This window comes from Thermobia domestica, chromosome 7 (genome assembly GCF_964235325.1).
Source record: "Thermobia domestica chromosome 7, izTheDome1.hap1.1, whole genome shotgun sequence".
In the NCBI taxonomy this organism is placed as follows: domain Eukaryota; kingdom Metazoa; phylum Arthropoda; class Insecta; order Zygentoma; family Lepismatidae; genus Thermobia; species Thermobia domestica.
In genome coordinates, this window is record NC_137460.1 from 123,922,955 (window position 1) to 123,944,246 (window position 21,292).

Sequence of the window (21,292 nt, forward strand, 5' to 3'; positions counted from 1 at the left end):
GTCTAAAACCTTAGACGCTTTTTGTGGTGAATTGTGACGTTTTATAGAACAACATTTTGCAGTCTGTACTTAGATTTGAACAGATAAAATGAATCGTGCCCCAAAAGCAAAATTTCGTTTTTTCTTGACTTTCATGACCGTTTTCTGATTTCGTGACTTTTTTTTAAATCCCTTTCGTGACCGATAGACACCCTGGTAATCCAGTATGACATCCGGTTTCAATTTAATGTACATAGAACATGACCTATAAGAGACAACGAGAAGAGTTTTTTTTTTAACGAGATAGCGTTCTTAAAATAGGTACCATCTCTTCTTTTACTCTGTAATCAAACGTAATTATTAGAAATCAACCAGTTCCGGTTTTAGCGTTCATTGTTGTACGGTATTGTTCAAGAAATCTTCACCAATCACCCTCCTATGAAAGATGATATTCTTCCAACCGCAAAAGGAAATTATAATGCTGTGGATCTAAATAAACTTCTTAATCGACCAAACAAAATTTACATTTATTTGATTTAATTCTCACTGTAGGTAAGACTACAGGCCTTTTCGAAAAGAATGTGAGTGGCATAGGTTTCTTGAACAAGACTGTATATGACCAACGGCAATAGATAGATACGGTTTTTGTATTCTATTAAGCGTCCCTAGAATATATTCCATCTCTACTCTAATCACTAGTCTATAACACTAAGTGGTAGATATCTACTACAACTTCTGGTTTCAATTTTAATTGAAAAATATTGGGTGGCCCTGTTTACTGTCTTTAAAAGGTTTTGCTTTAAATGAGAAGTCCTAAAGCTAAATTTCATGTTTGTTACTTTCAGAGATTCTGAGATGCCGACATGCTATTATGAGTAATAATTCCTATTTTCACCTTTTTCCTTCCCCTTTATTACTAAGATATGAAAGAAATGCTGAAACACGTGTTAAATTATTTTAAATTGGAAAACCAAATACCAAATTTCAAGTTCCAGTCCTATCTATACGTTTCGCAGATAAGGGTGTCTTATTAAAATAACTCTCACCCCAATTCCTTCTCTTTTCGTGAATTTTCAAAAATTTTTCTTAGTGTTACCCCACGTCACAAATCATATGTAGGTGTAAATTCAAAGTTTCTAGCTAGTCCCTAAGGCAGTGGTTCCTAATCTCGGGGTGCGAGTCTCTGAAATAACAAAATTCAAAATTACAAATATTACGAATGATATAACAAACATTAAATTAAATACCATTTAAACACGAAATAACTATTGTGTAAGAACTGTGGTTTCATTAAGGAAAAAATTGGTAAAATATGATATTCCACTGCACTAAAATGCTATGCGGGAGTCATCCTAGAAATCAATATAAATTTGTGAGAATATGGCTATTATTATTTACTATTATTATATGCACGCCCGTTCTTCGTACGGGTAGAAAAGATTTATGGGAAATAGTTGAAAGTTATATTTGATCACCCTTTCCCACTTACGTAACTTATTAGAACAAAAGTGAAATTAAACGTCTAGGTCGACCATCTTCAAAAATGTGTTTCGTACGATGCAGTCAAAGTGTGTTGATAAAATAGAAATGTCCCACGTGCTAAATATGTTTAAAAATTCATTCCAGACGTTTGAAACACTTTGCCATGTCGGTCATTTTGTGAATACAAAACGACAAGTTAAAAGTTTTAGAAATGGCCCTGGAACCTCTTTTGAAAGCAGAATTTTGAAAACGCTTGGACATGTCCACATGGTGACTTCGTTAAGTGAAAAGTTTGTATACCTATTTTCATCTCCTTGGCTTGGAAGATTTTTAATTTTCGCCGCATAATTATATTAACTTCTACACCCTCTTAGGATATGAATTTTAGTGAAACTGGAATGGTTAAAAAATGGCTTCAGCCAAGTGCTAACTATGTTCTAAAATTCTCAATCATTTTTCATGAGACGAGACGGAAGTGGAATTACCTAGAACGCTGGGTTGCTTGTCTACTTGATTTTTATATTAATTTTCATCTTCATACATGAGAGATTTGTAAGATACTGTATTTTCAGCAAATAGTTTAGACGTTGACCCACCCTTAGGATACGTATTTCAGTGAAAGTGATATGATGAAATCATACTCTAGAACTACATATGTTCAGTAATTCTCTTCGAACATTCTATGATGATTAGACAGCGAATGCCGATTTGAATGTCTAGAACAAGGAAATTAATTCTTCCCTCCTTCTGCTTAAAAGGAGAATTTCGAAACCTGAAATACGTATTCAATTATTTTTAGTTCAGAGTTTGTATAACAAATTTTACATTTCATGACATTTTCTGAATAAATAGTGGTAAATTTTAGTATTATAGAAATCGTCTCTTTTCCCCATCTTTAAGAGGAGAATTTCCGAAAACATACGTTCAATTATTTTTAGTTAAGAAGTCAAAACCAGCTTTCACACCTCAAACGTAAGCAAATGTCGACATTTTAATATGTAGACATTATTCTCCATTCTCTTGGGACAGAATTTTCGGGAAAGCTAAATATGTATTGGTTCGTTTTTAGTTGAGTTTAATTTTGAAATTTCATGTCTCCAATATAAATAAGTCTTACATTTATCATTTTCTAAAAATAAATGAAATAAAATACAGATGAAAAATTAATGTTATACGAATTACTTCTTTCTTGTTTAGGTGCAGAATCTTTAGAAACTGTGAGAAACATTTCTCACAGTTATTTTTAATGGTTAGTTTATATGCCTAGTTTCGTCGTCCTTACTTCAGGGATTAGAAAGATACACTATCTTATTTACGCCACTAAGCATACATATTTCCAAAAATCCTTCCTTATCCCTTGCTCTCGTCAAAAAGAGTATTCTTGCTAATTATAGTATTATGACTTGATCGAAAATGAGTAACTCACTTATACTGTCTTATATACCGTATAGATTATTAATATTATTGTTATTATATTTGTTGCTATTGCTGATGATTTGAGAATACAATGCTGCAACTCAAATTGCAGAAACGGTCAAATACATGCGCGAAAGATGTGAGGGTGAAGTATGTAGGGTTTAAGAGTGTAGGCGCTTGTTAAAAAGGTTGGAACCATTGCCCTAGAGGATCCCAAAACTTTAATTTAGAAAACACAGCATCTTGTATCATTTCCTATAAGAATAATCTATAAGAACATTGTACTTCTATTAAATTACCTCGCTGAACAGTACTAAGTGATCATCGAAGGCTGACATGAAATGGAGGCTTCACACAACTAGATCCGCTTCTTCTTTAGTTAATTAAACATTAAACATAATACCCAAATACCATTATGGATAAAGTGAGACTGTAGAAAAAATGAATCTTTCCTCTAACAGCTTAAAGAATAACAGAACCTAAGCGCAATAATAATAATAATAATAATAATAATAATAATAATAATAATAATAATAATAATAATAATAATAATAATAATAATAATAATAATAATTTAATTTCTTAAAATTAGTATTCAAAAATAGATAGAGGAAACTGCAGTCTGGTAATAATAATAATAATGAGGAACCAGATTAAAACGTATTAGCCACTTCTCAACTCACTGAGGAAGAGAAAAGTTGAAAGGAAGAGATGATAAGTAAGAGAGAAATAGTAAGAAGAAAAATGCATTTGGTAGATTATTTGAAAAATGGAATCAACTATTGGGAATTAAAAGAGGAAACAGAAGATCGAGAAAGGTGAATGAATTTCCAGACCAGAACCTAAGAAAACACACAATCACCCTCACATCTCCCATTAGTCACAGTACCTGCCAACAGGTAGAATACTTAATAATAATAATAATAATAATAGTAATAATAATAATAATAATAATAATAATAATAATATACCATGATAGCTGCTGGGACTAATTTACTGCGCACGATAGCTCTTGAAAGAAATCTTTTTTTTTTTTTTTTGCAAACTATGGGTAGAGTAATTATTTCGGAAGAGCTAGTTAATTGAAGTGATCGATAATCCGGAAGTGGTAAAAATCAACCATTTCGAAGTTTTAACGTTGACCACTATAAAACAAAAACGGTTTTCGGCAATCGATTGAGCATTCCAAGAATACCTTTCATCTCTTTTCGTTACCAACCGAAAGTGGTAGAAATAAACCATTTCCGGTTTTACATTGAACGCTATAGAGCAAAATCAATAAATAGGGACGATCGGCTATCTGTAATGGCAAATCATTTAGATTGGATCTGGCAAGAGATTACCGAGAAATAAATTACCACACGCAAATCAAGTCAAAAACTTGGCCAAGCTCCGCTAGCAAATGTAGAGATCTTAATTAGATACAGGGCTGCCCACTACAGAATTTTTTTTCGATTGGGCCAATAGTTATAAAGAAAATGCTGCTTGCTAATTAAGTAGTTATCGAGAAATAAGGTATGAAATGCAACCGTTTCCACTCTGTTCTTGGCCGAGTTTGACCACAGAATATACCAGTACTTATTCCTTAGTTAATGGGCTAGTAGCTCACAAAATTTAGTAAACATCCGGCTAGTATTTAATTTAAAAATAAACTCTAGAATAAACCGTAAAAAGAATGACGTAATATGTTCTCAATTAATACGGATACTGGAATTTGTATCATATTTCTTTCACTTCTGGTATTAATACAGAGATTACTGTCGAGATGGAATATACTCTTGGGGTACTTGGTTAATTAAATAAAAACCCTTCTAGCTTTCCAATCTATAACACTCAATTTATAACCGGAAGTGATTCATATATGCCACTTCTGCCTTTAGTATAAAAGTTAGAGTCGAGATAGAACAAATTTTTGGGACACTAAATTATTATAGAAAACCGCTTCTCCTTATCTGTTATCTTTTCTAATCTATTGCGATCAACACTATAACCGGAAGCAGTTGTGTTTTGCTACTTAAGGTTTGGAGTTGAAGATAGATAATAGCTTACGTGCTCCCAAAACGTTAAATTGATTCCATAAAACTGCTTCTCCCTATATCTTATAGTTTGTGCTCAATGTAAATTAAATTGAAACCGGAAGTTACAGGTGATTCCTACACTTCCGTTTTACTAGGGTGTTAGGCACGAAGACAAAAGTTACTCCTGGAACGCTTTATCGATGGCCGAAAACTGCTTCTTACTATCTATTACATTTTCGCTCTATAGTGATCAACGTTAAAACCGGAAGTTTCTCAATTTTTTACCACTTCTGGTTTTACTAGTGTTAGGGTGAAGATGAAGGTTTTCCTTAAAACGCTATATAGATCCCTGGGAACTGCTTCTTACTGTCTAATATCGTTGCTGTATAGTGATCAACGTTGAAACCGGAAATGGCTCAATTCTGTTAGTTTCAGAATTTACTAGCTTGTTAAATGTGAAGAAGGTTATCCTTGAAAAGTTTATTTGATTACCAAAAACATCGTCTCGTTATCTATTATCGTTTTTGCTCTATTGTAATGAATGCAAAAACCGGAAATGGCTTATTTATACCATTTCCACTTCTACTAGAATGTTAAGGATAAGATGACAGACTCCCTTGGAACGTATAATCGATTCCGCGTTTCGAAATCCACTACCGTTTTTGTTTTATATTGATCAACCTGAAAAAGCTCATTTCTACCATTTCGCTTGTCGAATCACCTTTATTAATGAACTCTCTCGAGAAAATCACACTAACTACTTATTGCCCCCCCCCCCCCAAAAAAAGAAAAAGAACAAGATAATTCGCATACTTTCAAATTTTATCGTTCGAAGTAACGTACGTATGTATGTACGTACGTACGTACTAACATTACGATAGTGGCTCAGTGGTAGAGCGTTCACCTCTGGTGCTTGGGGTCCCGGGTTCGATCCCAGCCCCCGCCAAGTGAACTTTGTGGTGAACAAACACCGTGTGCGTGGGTTTTCTCGGGGGTCTCCCGTTTCCTCCCACTTTCTTCATTCCACCATTTCATTCATTACTCATCATCACCGTCTCCTTTAGCCTAACCGGCATAACCGTGGGACGTAAAACTCAAAGATTTCATTTCATTTTAACATTACGATATTATAAGTTCCACTACTGATCGTAATAATAATACAATCTTAAAGAGGATCGTGTTATATTTTCTGTAGTGGTTTGGGAACAAGTAGTTCTAGTATATTTATTTCACTTCCGATTTGAGTAGAGGGATTACTGCCGAGATGGAATATACTCTTGGAGCTCTTAATGAATTACCAAAAAAAGCCTTCTCGCTATCCATTCTATAAAGCTCAATGTTATAACCGGAAGCGATTGATTTCTACCACTTCCAGTTTTAGTAGAAAGATTAGAGTCAAGATAGAACATATTGTTGGGACATTTAATTGATTTCAGAAAACGTCTTCTCGCTATTTATTATAGTTTTAATCTGTGATAATCAACACTAAAATGGGAAGTAGTTGAGTTTTTCTACTTCCGACATGATTAGACGTTTAAGAGACAAAACGATATTTATTCCCACAACGCTATTCATTCCTAAAACAGCTTCTTCCTATCTCAGTATGTAGATAAATTTGAAGCCAGAAGTCATAGGTTAATTTCTCTCTTTTCCGGTTTTACCAATATGTTAAGGATGAAGCTGAAAGTTACCCTTGATAACCCTTATCGATTGCCGGAAACTGCTTCTTATTGTCTATTACCTTTTCCGCTCTATAGTGATCAACGTTAAAATCCGAAATGACTCATTTCTACCATTTCAAGTTGCCGAATCACCTCCATTAACGAACTCCCTCGAGAGGAATCATTCTACGTATTTATTGCAAAAAGCAAAATTAAAAAAATTCGCATTCGTCCAAAGTTATCCTGTGAAGTAACGGCTGCTCGTATGTACGTACTAGGCCCTAATATCGATAAGTTCCACTACGCGATCACAATTAATACTCCATATACCTCCGCCACACACAAACACACTAGCATATGTTCACACGGAAGTATACCTGGTAGTATCCACACGCTTACGCCGGAAACTAGAAACACACACACACACATACACACAAACAGAGAGAGAGAGAGAGAGAGAGAGAGAGAGAATCTTGTTGTACCTTTATACTGAAGGCAACATTACTCACAAAACAATTAAAAAAGAAAAATGAAAAAAGTTGTAAATGAAACTTTCAAAGATTCGTACCACTGCTGCGTGTAACACATGAAATTTTTCCATAATGATTGATTCGTAATATGATGTATATATAGGTTTCTTAATGGTAGTATAAGAAAATGCCTTCAAATTGACCACAAAATAAAAAGTGAAATTTATTTCTCAAATTTTGTAAAATCGAAGTCGGTGGGCTTTATGAGAACAGTCTACAATAACAATATGTGCAAATAAATATTAATATATTTCACGTTTTCAAGTGGGTGCAAGAAACCTTGGAATAGTGTTTGGTATCATAATCATTAATGGATATATATATATATATATATATATATATATATATATATATATATATATATATATATATATATATATATATATATATATATATATACGAGGATCATTCAATAAGTAAAGAGACAAAGTGTATATTTTTAAAACTAATCATTTTTTTTTCGTTGCAGGGGTGTTAGCTGGCTAACCTTGGGATATGCTCTGATCTGCTGTTTCGTAATTTTATGTCAACATAACTTCAAAAATATTAATTCATCATGGCAAGTCCTCTAGAAGATTGCACTTTAGAAGAACAGCGCTCAGTCATTAGGTTTTTAGTCGCAGAAGGTGTAAAACCAAGTGAAATTTTTTCTCGAATGTTGAGACAGTACGGTAACAGTTGTATGAACCGTGCGAATGTGTACAAGTGGGTTGATCGGTTTAAAAGTGGCCGAACAAGTGTAGGTGATGAAACCCGATGTGGACGTCCAGTGGAAGTTTCTGGTTCTTTGTTGGAATCGAGGATTGACGGACTTATTCGTGATAACAGAAGAATTACTGTTGAAATGATAGCTGAGGAAGATCAAGTAAGTGTTGGAACTGTTCACAATGTCATTAGGAACATTTTAAAGTACAGAAAAACGTGTGCCAGATGGGTTCCCAGACAGCTTACTGACGCTCATAAAGAATCAAGGCTTTCCATTTGTCAAGCCTTAACGCAACGAAGTTTGATTGAAGAAGACGCTTTTTTGAAAGAATAGTGACTTGCGACGAGGCCTGGATCCATCACTACGACCCTGAGACCAAAAGGCAGAGTGCGGAGTGGAAACACACTAGCTCTCAAGTTCGCAAAAAAATTCAAAGTTCAACCTTCCGCTGGTAAAGTGCTGCTGACCATATTTTGAGACTCACAGAGTCCAATCTATTGCAATTTCCTTGAAGATCAGCGAACTATCAATAGCCTATACCATTCTGAGATGCTAGAACACAAAGTTAAACCAGCTATCAGGAGCAACGCCGTGGACTCTTGTTAAAAGGAGTCATTCTTCAGCACGATAACGCCCGCCCTCATACAGCCCAGCTGACCCGAGATAAGCTTCAAGAATTGAGTCGGGAGGTCTTAGCTCATCCTGCCTACAGCCCAGACCTCGCCCCATCTGATTTTTACCTGTTTGGACCACTCAAAGACGCCCTACGTGGAAAAATATTTGCTAACAATGAGGAAGTTAAGGCAGCGGTACAAAGGTGGCTTCGGGGTAAATCGAAAGATTTCTTCGCCAAAGGAATTAGGAAGCTGCAAGAAAGATGGGACAAATGCATAATTGTAAAGGGTGATTATGTTGAAAAATAGCCTTAGTTTTGAAAGATTGAAATAAATCTTTATTGAGCTATAGCAATTTGTCTCTTTACTTATTGAATGCTCCCCGTATATATCTATATCTATCTATCTATCTATCTATCTATCTATCTATCTATCTATCTATCTATCTATCTATCTATATATATATATATATATATATATATATATATATATATATATATATATATATATATATAGTGTTCGGTGACAAAAGTCAAAGATTTTGGGAAGGGATAGGGGAGGCCATTCTAAGCAAAAATGCTTATGTGAACACAGGGTCTATTCCCCCTCGTTCCGAAGGTAGTAATGGGTGTATCTTTTTGCCTTTTGCATTAGCCGACTATTGTTTGAAACATTCTAGTACACCCTGTAGTTGTGGTTAAGTTACATATTATACCTAATTTGAAAGCTAATGAAACACGCTTGCAGATGGTACAAAGATTGTCCCGGTTTTAAAGCACAAAGAAACCTGTTAAAGCAAAAAGCATGACCTTTTCCGATTAATTGTATCTTTTTCAAACTCAATTTCTCCCTTTTGTTGATGGCTATTCTGTTCAGCGGATGTTTCTAGACTTAGAGTCAACTCAATTCTTGCCAATATCTGATTTAAAGTGTACAAAACGTTAGGACCTCACTGCCTGTGCTCACCAACATATATTACACGTTATTTCTCGAAAAGTTTGCAGCATTGATCTGCCTTTACTATCTTTTTTATCTTTGTTTTCATTGCTCCTTTCAATGATGATATTCAATTCAAGTCATTCCATTTACAAAAAAAAAAAACTTTGTCTGGGTTTGGCAACACTGTTCATCTGGTGCTGTTTGTCAATACATGATCAGATATCGCCCTTTTTCTAGTTGATATGTGCAAAGTTTCGTTTCTTTGTCTCTTTTAGTTTCTCCGTTTTCACGGTTGGAAATTCTAAACTGTATTATAATGTGGAAACGCCATTTCGTGACTTTGTGGTCAAGTCGGCACGGGTTAACGTTTTCGTAGAGAGCTGTTATTTTACTAATGCATGTTTATGGTCACATAGAATACATTTTGGGGATGTCCGTACCGCAACTCGAAATTATCCAAAATAAGGGACACTAATATATATATATATATATATATATATATATATATATATATATATATATATATATATATATAATGATCTCTTGTTTAATGATGTTTGAATTTTTCTAAATCAAATTTCTTTCTGTCACCTACTTCAAAATTATTATTATGTGTTACACGAACTGAACTAAAATCACAAGAAAGTTTGTTCTGCCTTGGCATTAACCTAATATTGAAACCTTAATACTTACCTACCATTTCCAGATCACCAAACACAACATCATGCATATATCTCACTCTCGGAAACTTGAAAAACGCAAAGACAAATCCTCCGATATCATAACTGCAGAATAAAGAAAATATAATGTTGAATGAAACAACTAAATTTTTTTAGGGTTTTCTTCTGATCAATGTTAATCGTGTTAGATTACAGCTTGTCTTCTCTAATATATATATATATATATATATATATATATATATATATATACAGATGGTGATAAGAAAAATGGAAACACCTATAGTTGGCAACACGTCAGATGTATGGGTTGGCAGTGGTGTCGTGGCGCCCGCAGCGCCGGACCGCTGGTGGTGATGTGGTAGGTCGGTCTCCATACTACGTCAGGCGCAGTGGAACAGCAGTGTCCAGTGGCTGCAGCAGACGGAGGTAGTGTAAAATGGAAGACCTCTCAGATTATCAAAGAGGGCAAATTGTTGATGCGCGGTTATGTGGAGTGAGTGTGATGGCAGTGGCTACTGTTTTAGGTGTGTCGCGTGGGACAGTGTCGAAGGTGATGACGGCCTACACAACACACGGGAAAACCACATCCGGGAAGCGGAATAGTGGGCGGAAGTAAATCATGAGTGACAGGTTACGCCGGTTATTAAAGCGCATTGTCACGCAGAACCGTCGTGACACTGCGGAGCAATTGATGGAGGAACTCAATCAGCACCTCCCCCAATCTGTTTTGACAATCACAGTCCGCCGCGAATTTCATGACATAAACTTACGGGGTCGTGTTGCACGGGCCAAACCGCTCATCAGGGAAAATAACGCTCTCGCACGCCGCAAATAGTGCTGCGACCATGAGGACTGGACCGTTGAGGACTGGAAACGTGTGATATGGTCGGATGAGTCATCCTTCACAATATTCCCAACCACGGTCCGTGTTTATGTGTGGAGAACGCTCAAAAAAGCTTATGATCTGCAGTGTCTCCGAACAACTGTGAAACATGGCGGCGGCTCGGTGATGCTGTGGGCCACCATATCATAGTTTTCATTGGGTCCTGTGGTCACGCTTAGCGGACGAATCACTGACAACGATTATGTCGCAATTTTAGGAGACCACTTGCCTTCTATGGTCCGAATATTGTTCCCGGACAATGACGCCATTTTCTAGGATGATAATGCAACCATTCACACAGCTGGCGTTGTTAGAGCGTGGTTTGAGGAACATCGGGATGAAGTTCAACACCTCCCCTGGCCCGCGTAATCCCCAAATCTCAACATAATTGAACATCTGTGGTCCGTCTTGGAAACACGACTCCGGCGACGATTTCCACCTCCATCTTCTCTCACAGAACTGGCCGATGCCCTGCACGAGGAATGGTGTAAAATTCCACTTGCTACCATTCACGACCTCTATGCCTCCGTCCCACATTGCATCAAGGCTGTTCTGAAGGCGAATGGTGGCCCGACACCATATTAATCTGGTAAGTTGCAATTTCGTTCAGGTGTTTCCATTTTTCTGATTACCATGTGTATGCCTGTGTGTGTGCGTGAACAAATCACAATATAAATGAATTATTTGAGTGAAGGTTTCGTTTGTCATATTTTTCTTAACTTTCGAGTAAACTGTAAAAGAAAAATCAAGATTCCCATGCAGTTCAGTGCAATGCCATACCAAAGTTCCCTTGCTATCTGTAAATATAAGTACGCTTCTGAAATAAAACGACCTACGTACTATCTCTTGTTCTTTCCTGATCCATTTCATCTAATAATCCTATTTCATTGAAGGTGGAACTTACCATTGTCTTCTTTTGAACCGGCTACACACAAACATACACAAAAACACACACACAAATATATATATATATATATATATATATATATATATATATATATATATATATATATATATATATATGACATAATTGAGGCTAAATATTTTATTTTTGGAGAAAATAAAAAGGAAAAAAAGGAAAAGTCATAAAGTTTGCATAATAATTGTTTTAATCCTACTGGGAACAATTATTACACTGTTGCGGAGAATAATACACCTATTCCTAGATATATATATCAATGAATATATATATATATATATAAACACGCATATGTGAAACATTATACATAACTGTATATTTTACTAAATGAATAATATATCCTAGCAGGACGAGAACAATAAATTATAATACATGTTTTGTAACATTACATTATTTCTCCAGATCCATGGGTGTTTAGCATTTGCGGTGTCTTAGTTTCTTCACGTCGATTTGCTATTCATTGATATATGCTTCATGTTTGGACAATATTAGAGACAAAGAACCTTTAAATTGTGGATAATAATAATATTTTATGCTAGGTATCGTTAATCATTTTGTATGACGACACCTGTCTACTTTCCTTGTGGATGGGAGTGTATTTCAATGCCAATTTCAATTTAACAGGTACCGTGGTCATTATAAGAACAACTATCTTAGACTTCAGAACTTTTTGGTACCATCTCCTCACTCATGTAATTTTCTTCAGATTAATGAAATATATTAATTGGTGCATGCTCCATCTTTATGTGTTTCCTTTCCTTTCAAGGCTACTATTGTTATTAATGTAATTTATTACAGTAGTTTGATCTTTTTATATAGTTCTAGTATTAGATTAGTATAAACAATTCGGAAAACTTACGTATAGCTCCCAACCTTGTTGATGTAAAATCTCTCCATATCACATGTCGGATAGCAATTACAACTGCTATTCTTTGATTGAATATCTGTAATAAATAAAGAATAACAATTATGTACTTGTTTGATCTATTGGTCAGTGGGTATCATGGTTAACGATCCTCTTAGCTTAGACAATAAGTATCAAATGAAACTTCACCTTAGCAACGAATCCAACCATATATGCACCCACCAGATACAAAGCAGGGTCCTCCACTAAAGGTTCTACTCCAACTTTTTAACCACGAGAGGAGCTTTGTAAGACTGGACTGTTATCTCCAGTTTAAAGATCTCAACGACATGATGTTCTAATTTTGATTCAGAGAAACAATATATGTAAATAATAATTATGTATAATCAGGGGTGGACTGGCCATAATCAAGTACCGGCCCGATGGCCGCTGCGCCCTCCTCACATCAGTGCCTTTGCGCCCTCCTCGGGAGGGACTAAGACCCGTGTTAGCCTCGGGAAGGCTCACAGTTTCCTCTCAGAACATATTAAAAAAAAAACAACAACAACAAAAGAAAAAAAACAAAGCTACATAATTATTTTGTAAATTCACTAGCCTTTGACCAGCTAGGACCCCACTCTAGACCCTGGTATTTGCTCGGCCTGCGGCCTCGCTCTTTGTTTTCGGCGTGGGAATGCTATTAATGATATTAGATTTACCCCTAAATATATAGATTTGACTCTAATATCGGTCATTTTGGATGATTTTTACATATCACCCTTACCAACCCCAAACTTCGCCCCCAGATCCGGTCTTTACTCGGCCTTGCTCTTTCTGTTTTAGGCTTTGGTGTTACCATTAATGATCTCAGCGACTTCGAAATATATTGATTTGACTCTAATCTCGGTCATTTTGGATCATTTTTACATGTCTCTCCCTCCCACTCCCGCCGTTAGGCCCGCTAGTGGTGTTATATACCAAGGCTGTTTTATGTCACACTATAACCTATATGTTTCCAAAATTTCGTTAAAATTATTTTTCTCGTTCTTACGTTATACCATTAAAACCATTCGTACTGTTATAACCCCCATTTAAATAGCATTGGGTTCAAGTTTCCACCCCCTCCCCCCTCTGCAAAAGGGAGCGTTGGGGGTTGCTAACCCCGACAGTGTTGATTACCTGGTGCCAAAGAATATTTATGCCAAGTTTGCTCAAAATCGGTTGAACTGTGTAGGAGGAGATGTGGAACATATTCATACATACATACAAACATACAATGGCATTTATAATATAGTAGATATATTATTTTACGTACGTATGCACATTGAAAAAGTATACATATACAAAATTATAAGATGCCCAAATACGTAATGTATATAGAATATACACTTGAAATTAAAACAGCAATTGCCAAAGAAGTTAACCAAGCTGGAGTTTTTTCTGTCATGATGGACACGACCCTAGATGTCTCCTCATATGCCCAGTGCTCCATAGTGCTTCGGTATGTGAACAATGGATTTGTTCAGGAAAGAGTTATTGCCCTCAAACATGTGATTTCAACAACAGGAGAGGACCTCTTTCAAACCCTCGAACAGTCTTTGGCTGAAGTAAAAAGACCTATCGAAAAATTTGTGGCAGACGCTTCTGATGGAGCGTCAAATATGAGTGGACTACATAGAGGTGTGACAGCAAAGCTGAAAGAGATACATCCGAAACACATTTACATATGGTGCTATTCACATGTGTTGAACTTGGTGATAACTGACATCGTCCAGAGTTTGGGTGTTTGTATATCTTTCTTTGGGCTTCTCCCGGAAATTCAGATATTTTTGAAAGAATCCCAGAAACGACTTGAGGTGTACTTGGAACAAAACCCAAGCGTCCGTCTTGAGGCTATTGGGATAACTCGATGGAGAAGTAAAAGCAACGCTGCTGTAAAAATATTTGGACACTTTCATTACTGGGCACCTGACTCAAAGGATACAAGACCAAGAAAATCAAAACCAGTATATAGCCACGTGGAACTCGTAACAGCTTTAAGTGTGATTGGCAACTCGCAAGAATTCAATTCCAAAGTCAGACATGATGCAATGTCTCATTCGAAAGTTGTGCTCCTTTGAGACTATCATTGTGGCTGTGATGTTTTTATTGATTTTTCAGCATACCACACCTTATCAGACTACTTGCAAACAAAAAACTTAGACTGTGTCCAAGCATGGCGCCTGATATCCTCAACTCAAAATAGGTTGAAAGAAGCTAGGGATCAGTTTGACGAAGTCTACAAAGCAGCAGAACATTTTGCAACAGAAATGTCAAAAAGTATTGAAGGACTCATTACAGATGTTCCTAGTCTAGAACAAGTTCTTATAGAAACAGAATTGCCTGAGGTAAGATGCAGAAAAAGAAAGAAAATGGCAGGAGAATCAGCTTCTGATGAAGTAATTGAAGACAGTAAATAAAGATTTGAAGTAACCGTTTTCAACTGTGTTCTAGACCAAATTTCTAACAGCATGCAGGAACGATTTGCTGAAAATCAAAGCTTATACTTAGATTTATAGTGTTTTGATCCTAAGAAGGTCAAGAGTTTAAGTCTGGCTTCGTTGTCACTGAAAAGAATCACTGAATTAATTCCTGATTGTGAAGAGGGAAAACTTAAAGAAGAGCTTCTTTCGTTTTCATCAATGTGGGAAGACTTTTCAAAATCCCCTTATGACAACCAAGATAAGAATCAAGAATCTGTTGAGGTTCGTACGATTGAAGATTTGATTGAAGAGGACAAGTTTTCTGAAGATTTCATGCAGGATGAGAAGGAATATTTGGGGCCGACTGACGATATTGTGGATTTAAGGTCTATAGAATGTGATGGAGTGAAGTGCAATTCTTGCTTTAAGCGCGCCTTCGATGTGATTCTGCAGTACCATATGTACTCAAGAATTATTCAAAGTTTATAAGTATCTCCTTACATTACCGGCAACACAAGTGTCCTGTGAGCGAGCATTTTCAAAGCTCAGATACATAAAAACAAGACCCCATTCAAGACTTACAGATGAACATCTGGAATCATTGTTCTCAGTGTGCGAATTAGATAATCTATATTTGAGGGATAAAATTAGGCCGACAGAACATAAAGTCTGAAGGTGCAAATTTCAAAATGAGACAATAATGCCTTACCCCCCATATATATATATATATATATATATATATATATATATATATATATATATATATATATATATATATATATATATATGTGTGTGTGTGTGTGTGTGTGTGTGTTTGTGTGTATGTGACATCTGTAATAAAAAAGAGATTTATTAATTTAATAAATCTACCGACAATAACTATGCACGTATATATTGTTTGACACACACCACCAAACCTTTCTGAACATATTTAAATGTTGTGCTCACTCTTGTCCCCGTAGCTCTCTAAGGTTTATTTAGTTAATAATTCGGCCCGAGCGATAGCCATGATCACAAGCATATGTTAATTTTTCCACTCATATTGAAATCTTCCACTTTGCGTTATTACATACAGGTAGAAAAAAAAAACTTCAGTCTTATGAAAACCACTAAAATTATGTTACACCGGACATTAAAAAAAAAAAAAGAAAAAGAAAATCTAGATATTAGCCTATCAAAGGAGCAATGTAATGTTGCTGGTCTCGATTTCTGACATCAAGGTCAAATCGAAGGCCAAATATTTAAAATATCTCAATTCAAATTTCGAGCTTGTGCTTCTACTCCCCGCTAAAGCTGCGCTCTTCACGACTTTTTTCCCTCCAAATATCGATTCCATGATGGGGCTCAGGAAGTCAACACTTACAATTACTTTACTGTTAGGTTGCAGATGAGTTGATTCACTATGGGCTACGTTATTCAAATAAAGTTTTTCAGACAATATTATTAGCGTGGACAGCAAACTGTACAGCGATAAGAAGGATGGAAAAATGAAGGGTTAACTTAAAAAAAAAAAAACGCTCCAGTTGAAATGCTTATATAGACACGGACAATGACACAGAGAACCAGTCGTATTAACAAATGCTGAAACAAATCTTCAATTATGCGCTTATTCACCTAAAAATCTCCTTCACTAACATGTCTGCTTACTAGGAGGGTATCCCCAGCGCGTACGTTAACATATACTTACGAAAGAATACCTATTTCTCAGATTTTGAGAACAGTTTCAAAAGTTCATTTCCGTAAATAAACTGTCAAAGGCAGTGATTACTATGCTAATTATCGCAAATTAAATGCAACTTTTGAGTTGCATACACACAAACTACTAAGGAATGAAGACCATGTGCTAACAAAGAGTACATTGGAAAATGAAATAACATGTTATAACAAAAATTAAAATAAGATGATAATCGATACAAATGTAGAGGATGAATATGACATGTCCGAACTTCGCCAAGTATGGTGGAAGAAGCTATTTGTTTACTTCTTCTTGGCCAACCGTTAAGAACATTTATAAATCCATATGTGGCTTTGTTATACGCAATTAGTACATTCAAATTCACGAACGATGACGAACTGAAGGGTACGAAGGTACAGTTGCAAGTAACAACCGTAGTCATAATAATATAGTTCAACTAAACAACGTTGAAAATAGTGGGTAATTAGGTGGTAAGTAGAAATGACCAAACTGAATAGTTTACATCGATCATTCCGAAGAAATTTGGAGTTCTACTGAGCATAGTTTGGGGGGAGGGGGAAGCGAGCATCCCCGGTGGGTATACTTCAGCTGACTTCTTTGGGGGGAATAAAATGTGATTGAGAGGGAAAATCCCTCTCATTCCCCCGGTAATTCGCACCCTGATTGTTCTTGATGAACTCAGAAAGAGACATTCTTACCAAAATAGACAACAATCTTATTATTGACAAAATGTGTGAGAAAAGCAAGGAGATGCGAAGGCTCCTTCAAGCATAAAGTAGTGACTTTACTTTCATTTTCCAGTTTTGTTTTTGAATTTCTTTTTTTGCTAGGAGGTATATAATTCTAAATTTACTTTTGTAGTAAATATTTCATGTATACTTTTTATCAACGGTTTTAAAAATAGATGAAAAATAAGTTAATGTTATGATGAACATAGCTTTAAAAGGACAAAAGTATGAAAAATAGCATAAGCCCCAAACTTAACTCAAATCTTCAGTTATAATTATTCTGTTAACAAATGTAGCCGAAGAATTGAAACAACTGGTGTGATTTTTGTAGTCTCAGTTAAAGTGTGCAGATTTAGATAGACCTAATATATTTAGTACTCAAAGTCTCTTTGCTTATGAAAATATTGAACATGTATAATTCTATCGTAATTAACTGCAATAGCTACTTAATCTTTTGTTGTTTTTTGTGTACTACCGGGGAAAGCTCCCGGCTCTTCCTTTTATTAGGAGGGAGTATTCCATACAAGCGAAAGCTTCGGATGGACGGCGCCCTCCCAGAATATGTGACCGCGCCCTTTTTACAAAGCCAGTCCACCCCTGTGTATAATCATGTAATTTGCTAGTGATATGGCTAAACTGGAAAAAAATAAATTCTTGAATGATATTTTAAATGAAGTATCAACTTCCATATACTAGAAAATACTAAGTAATATGAAGATAAATTAATCATCAAATTTTAATTTTACACATATATCGCATATACTCTAATATCATTTATATAATAAAGTCCTGACAATTTTCCGGATAGAGTATATTATAATTGTTTAACAAAACGTCAAATATAAACTTATTTATATCAAAATGCAAGAACAGTCATTTCGATAGTTACAGAAGTAATAATTGTTACCTCGTTGGTGAGCAACACAAGCTAGTCCATGTACATTGCACGGCATCAGACTCCCTACATAAAATAAGTCATAATTAAAATGGTAAATATTCACAAATATTATATATGGAATTTACATAAATAAGATAACGAATAATTTTAAACAGATTTATTAGATCAACAAGCATTTAATTCTCAATTAGTATAAGATGTAGATGAAGACTGATATCCATAAATTTTCGTAACATTGCATACTATTCTTCATGTCGAAATATGTCAGCCGAAAATAGATATATCAGGGCATAATTAAGAAATAATAATTTCCATCATTGCATTTTTTCCAGTCATATTAAAATAAGTCCTAGTGTCATTTAAGAGAAGTAGCGTAATAGTCCCAAATAATATTTTGTTAAACGCACTCAAAGATTTTGTATAACGGTTGAAGAAAATCACCAAGACAATGTTAACTGTTATCAGGTTCATAGAATTATTGCAAGGCTGCCAAGTGTTCTATTAAGTATAATATTAATAAGAAATGCTTATTTTTTTTTAAGAAAATAAATACTTAAATAAATCCTGTTTGAAAGTAGTTATTATTTTACTCATTTAAAACGCAAAGTTTATTGACGAAATAAATTTGTATATTTTCGTCACGGCAAGAATAGAAAATTAGTTTACTTGCATATCTTCAAACAAAAGTATTAACATGCTAAGTTTATATATACAACGAAAATCATTACAAAAAAAAGGTTCACATAATTTGAATTAGAAAGTGTTATATTTATAGGTAAGTCAAAAGGTTTTCTTACGTCTCTCTGTTAGAGAGTTGGCATTTATTTTGTTACTTATGCTTGTTCGAATAATATAAACCATCATTTTCCTTGTATTGGAAATACAATTTTTCTGTTGGATGTTCTCTCTCAAAGTATCTCAACCTCAGCTTGAACAATACAATTCCATTAAAATATCCTGTCACCAAAGTTGATGTAGTTAGGTTTGCAAAAAGAAATAACTTACCGTGATTTTGGAAGAGCGGTGGTGAGCATTGGCAAATTTCCATTATGTTTTCGTATTCATACTGTATTCTACATGAATGTTCACTATAATAAGGGCTGACATCAAGCATTACTTCTGTTCTAAAATAGCACTTCCTCTGCTTAGGAGATAACTTGCGAAGGCTAGGAGAGCTCACCAGAGGAATTATGTCTGTACTATATACATGAAAGTTCTGGTCATTTATTCCTTTATCATAGACAATATTATTTAGAATTTTCTGAGGATAGTCATATGGAGAACTTGCGTACACCTAATAACAAAACCAATATAAAATTAAGGATACCAAATGCGATAAAAAGAACATAAATGTATGGAAAATTTATCTGAATATCACTGAAAAGATAAATAAACTATCCACCTTTACTGACGTCTTCACACAACTAAGGAAAAACTGTTTAAATGTTTCCTACTCAGATGACTGATGAATTATAATGTAAATACATTCACTTTGCTATATGAGTGGTACATCTGTATAATTATACTTCTGAAGGGTGTAACAGACGTATTTTTAATTGTCAAATTAATAATTACATTACTGAGATTTAGTAAATAAATACTTATTAATATTCTGCTACAATTAATTAGCCTAAAATTCTTGGCTTACCTTCTATCATTAATTTACTTTACAGAAATATGTTAATAACAGTTAGTCTCAAATTTAATAAATAATTTCTGCCTTGAATAATTTAATGAATAATACATAAAATTGCTTTAGAGTTTAGTTTATTTGTCCTAGTATATATATTAACATCAAAGTTATTGTTTTTATTTTTCCCAACGATTCATAAAGGTACTACCTAGAATAGCAATTATTAGCTTGTAGCATTTTGGAGCTTGTAGCTTGTAGGACTTGTGAATTTTGGACACCTGCTTATATAGCAATATTCATATGTGTTTCATTGTTTTCTTATAATTCTTTATGTTCTATTTTTTATAGCACTAAATTCCATAACTCACAAAACGTAAGCCTCCTAGTCCAATTTATCAACACGTCCTTCTCGCTTTCCTTAATTCATTGAACTTTTACCCACTTTCGCATCACGCTTCATTTCTGCCTCTACAGCACTTCTGTTTTGTCCCAATGTACTCCATGGCATAGTTCTTTAACATACTTCCCTAGGGCACTGTTGTATCTCTGTACTCTAGAATCGTCGTTACGTCGTACTATTCTTTCGTATAATCTAATTTCTGTTTATGTTATATTTTCATATTATATTCTTTACAACTAATTCTATATATTATCTTTTAATCTTATTTTCATTCTTCCATTTTCTCTAATCAAATCTAAACCATATTTAGCGTTTCTAAATGTTTGACTCCCTGTTTCCTCAGCAACAATTTATTCCTAAGTCCTTAATTTCTAACCACAGTCCTCTTTTCCTCGTTTTCCTTTTGTACTACCTGACTTCTCTTTCTCCTTAAAATGTCACTTATTTATCTCCTTTCAACATTGAAGGCTCGGCAGAAAGATGTTTCATCATATCGGAAGTTAATGTCTATTTCGCAAGGATTTAACTACCTTGAAGCCACTGAATCCAGAACACCCGAAGTGTAACTCAGGGTCATCTCTATTAATTTAGATTGGTATTTGTTAAACTATGAAAAATTAGTTATTGTTTAACGAGGTTAGATAGCAGACGAATTTATGTGGCCATATTTTTGTTCGCTACATGTCATTACGCTTCTGCATACATGTTGTTCCTACCCAGATTCGGTTTTTGACAGTTGTCACACAAGAAAGGGCGCATATATAAACATTATTTCCAGAGAGAGTTTGGACAATTGCAAGAATA

The 21,292-nt window shown here is 34.9% G+C and overlaps 1 protein-coding gene across 1 annotated transcript in view; it reads right to left on the reverse strand.

Moving 5' to 3' along the window:
- Window positions 1-1,115: 1,115 nt before the first annotated feature.
- Window positions 1,116-21,292, reverse strand: part of LOC145689324 (uncharacterized) — a 49,043-nt gene continuing 28,866 nt past the window's right edge. The window contains exons 6-9 of the mRNA XM_081763467.1: window positions 19,461-19,749; window positions 12,687-12,771; window positions 10,039-10,130; window positions 1,116-1,162 (exon numbers count right to left, since the gene is read on the reverse strand). Coding sequence (XP_081619593.1) covers window positions 1,116-1,162; window positions 10,039-10,130; window positions 12,687-12,771; window positions 19,461-19,749 — 513 coding nt within the window. The remainder of the gene's footprint in view (window positions 1,163-10,038; window positions 10,131-12,686; window positions 12,772-19,460; window positions 19,750-21,292) is intronic.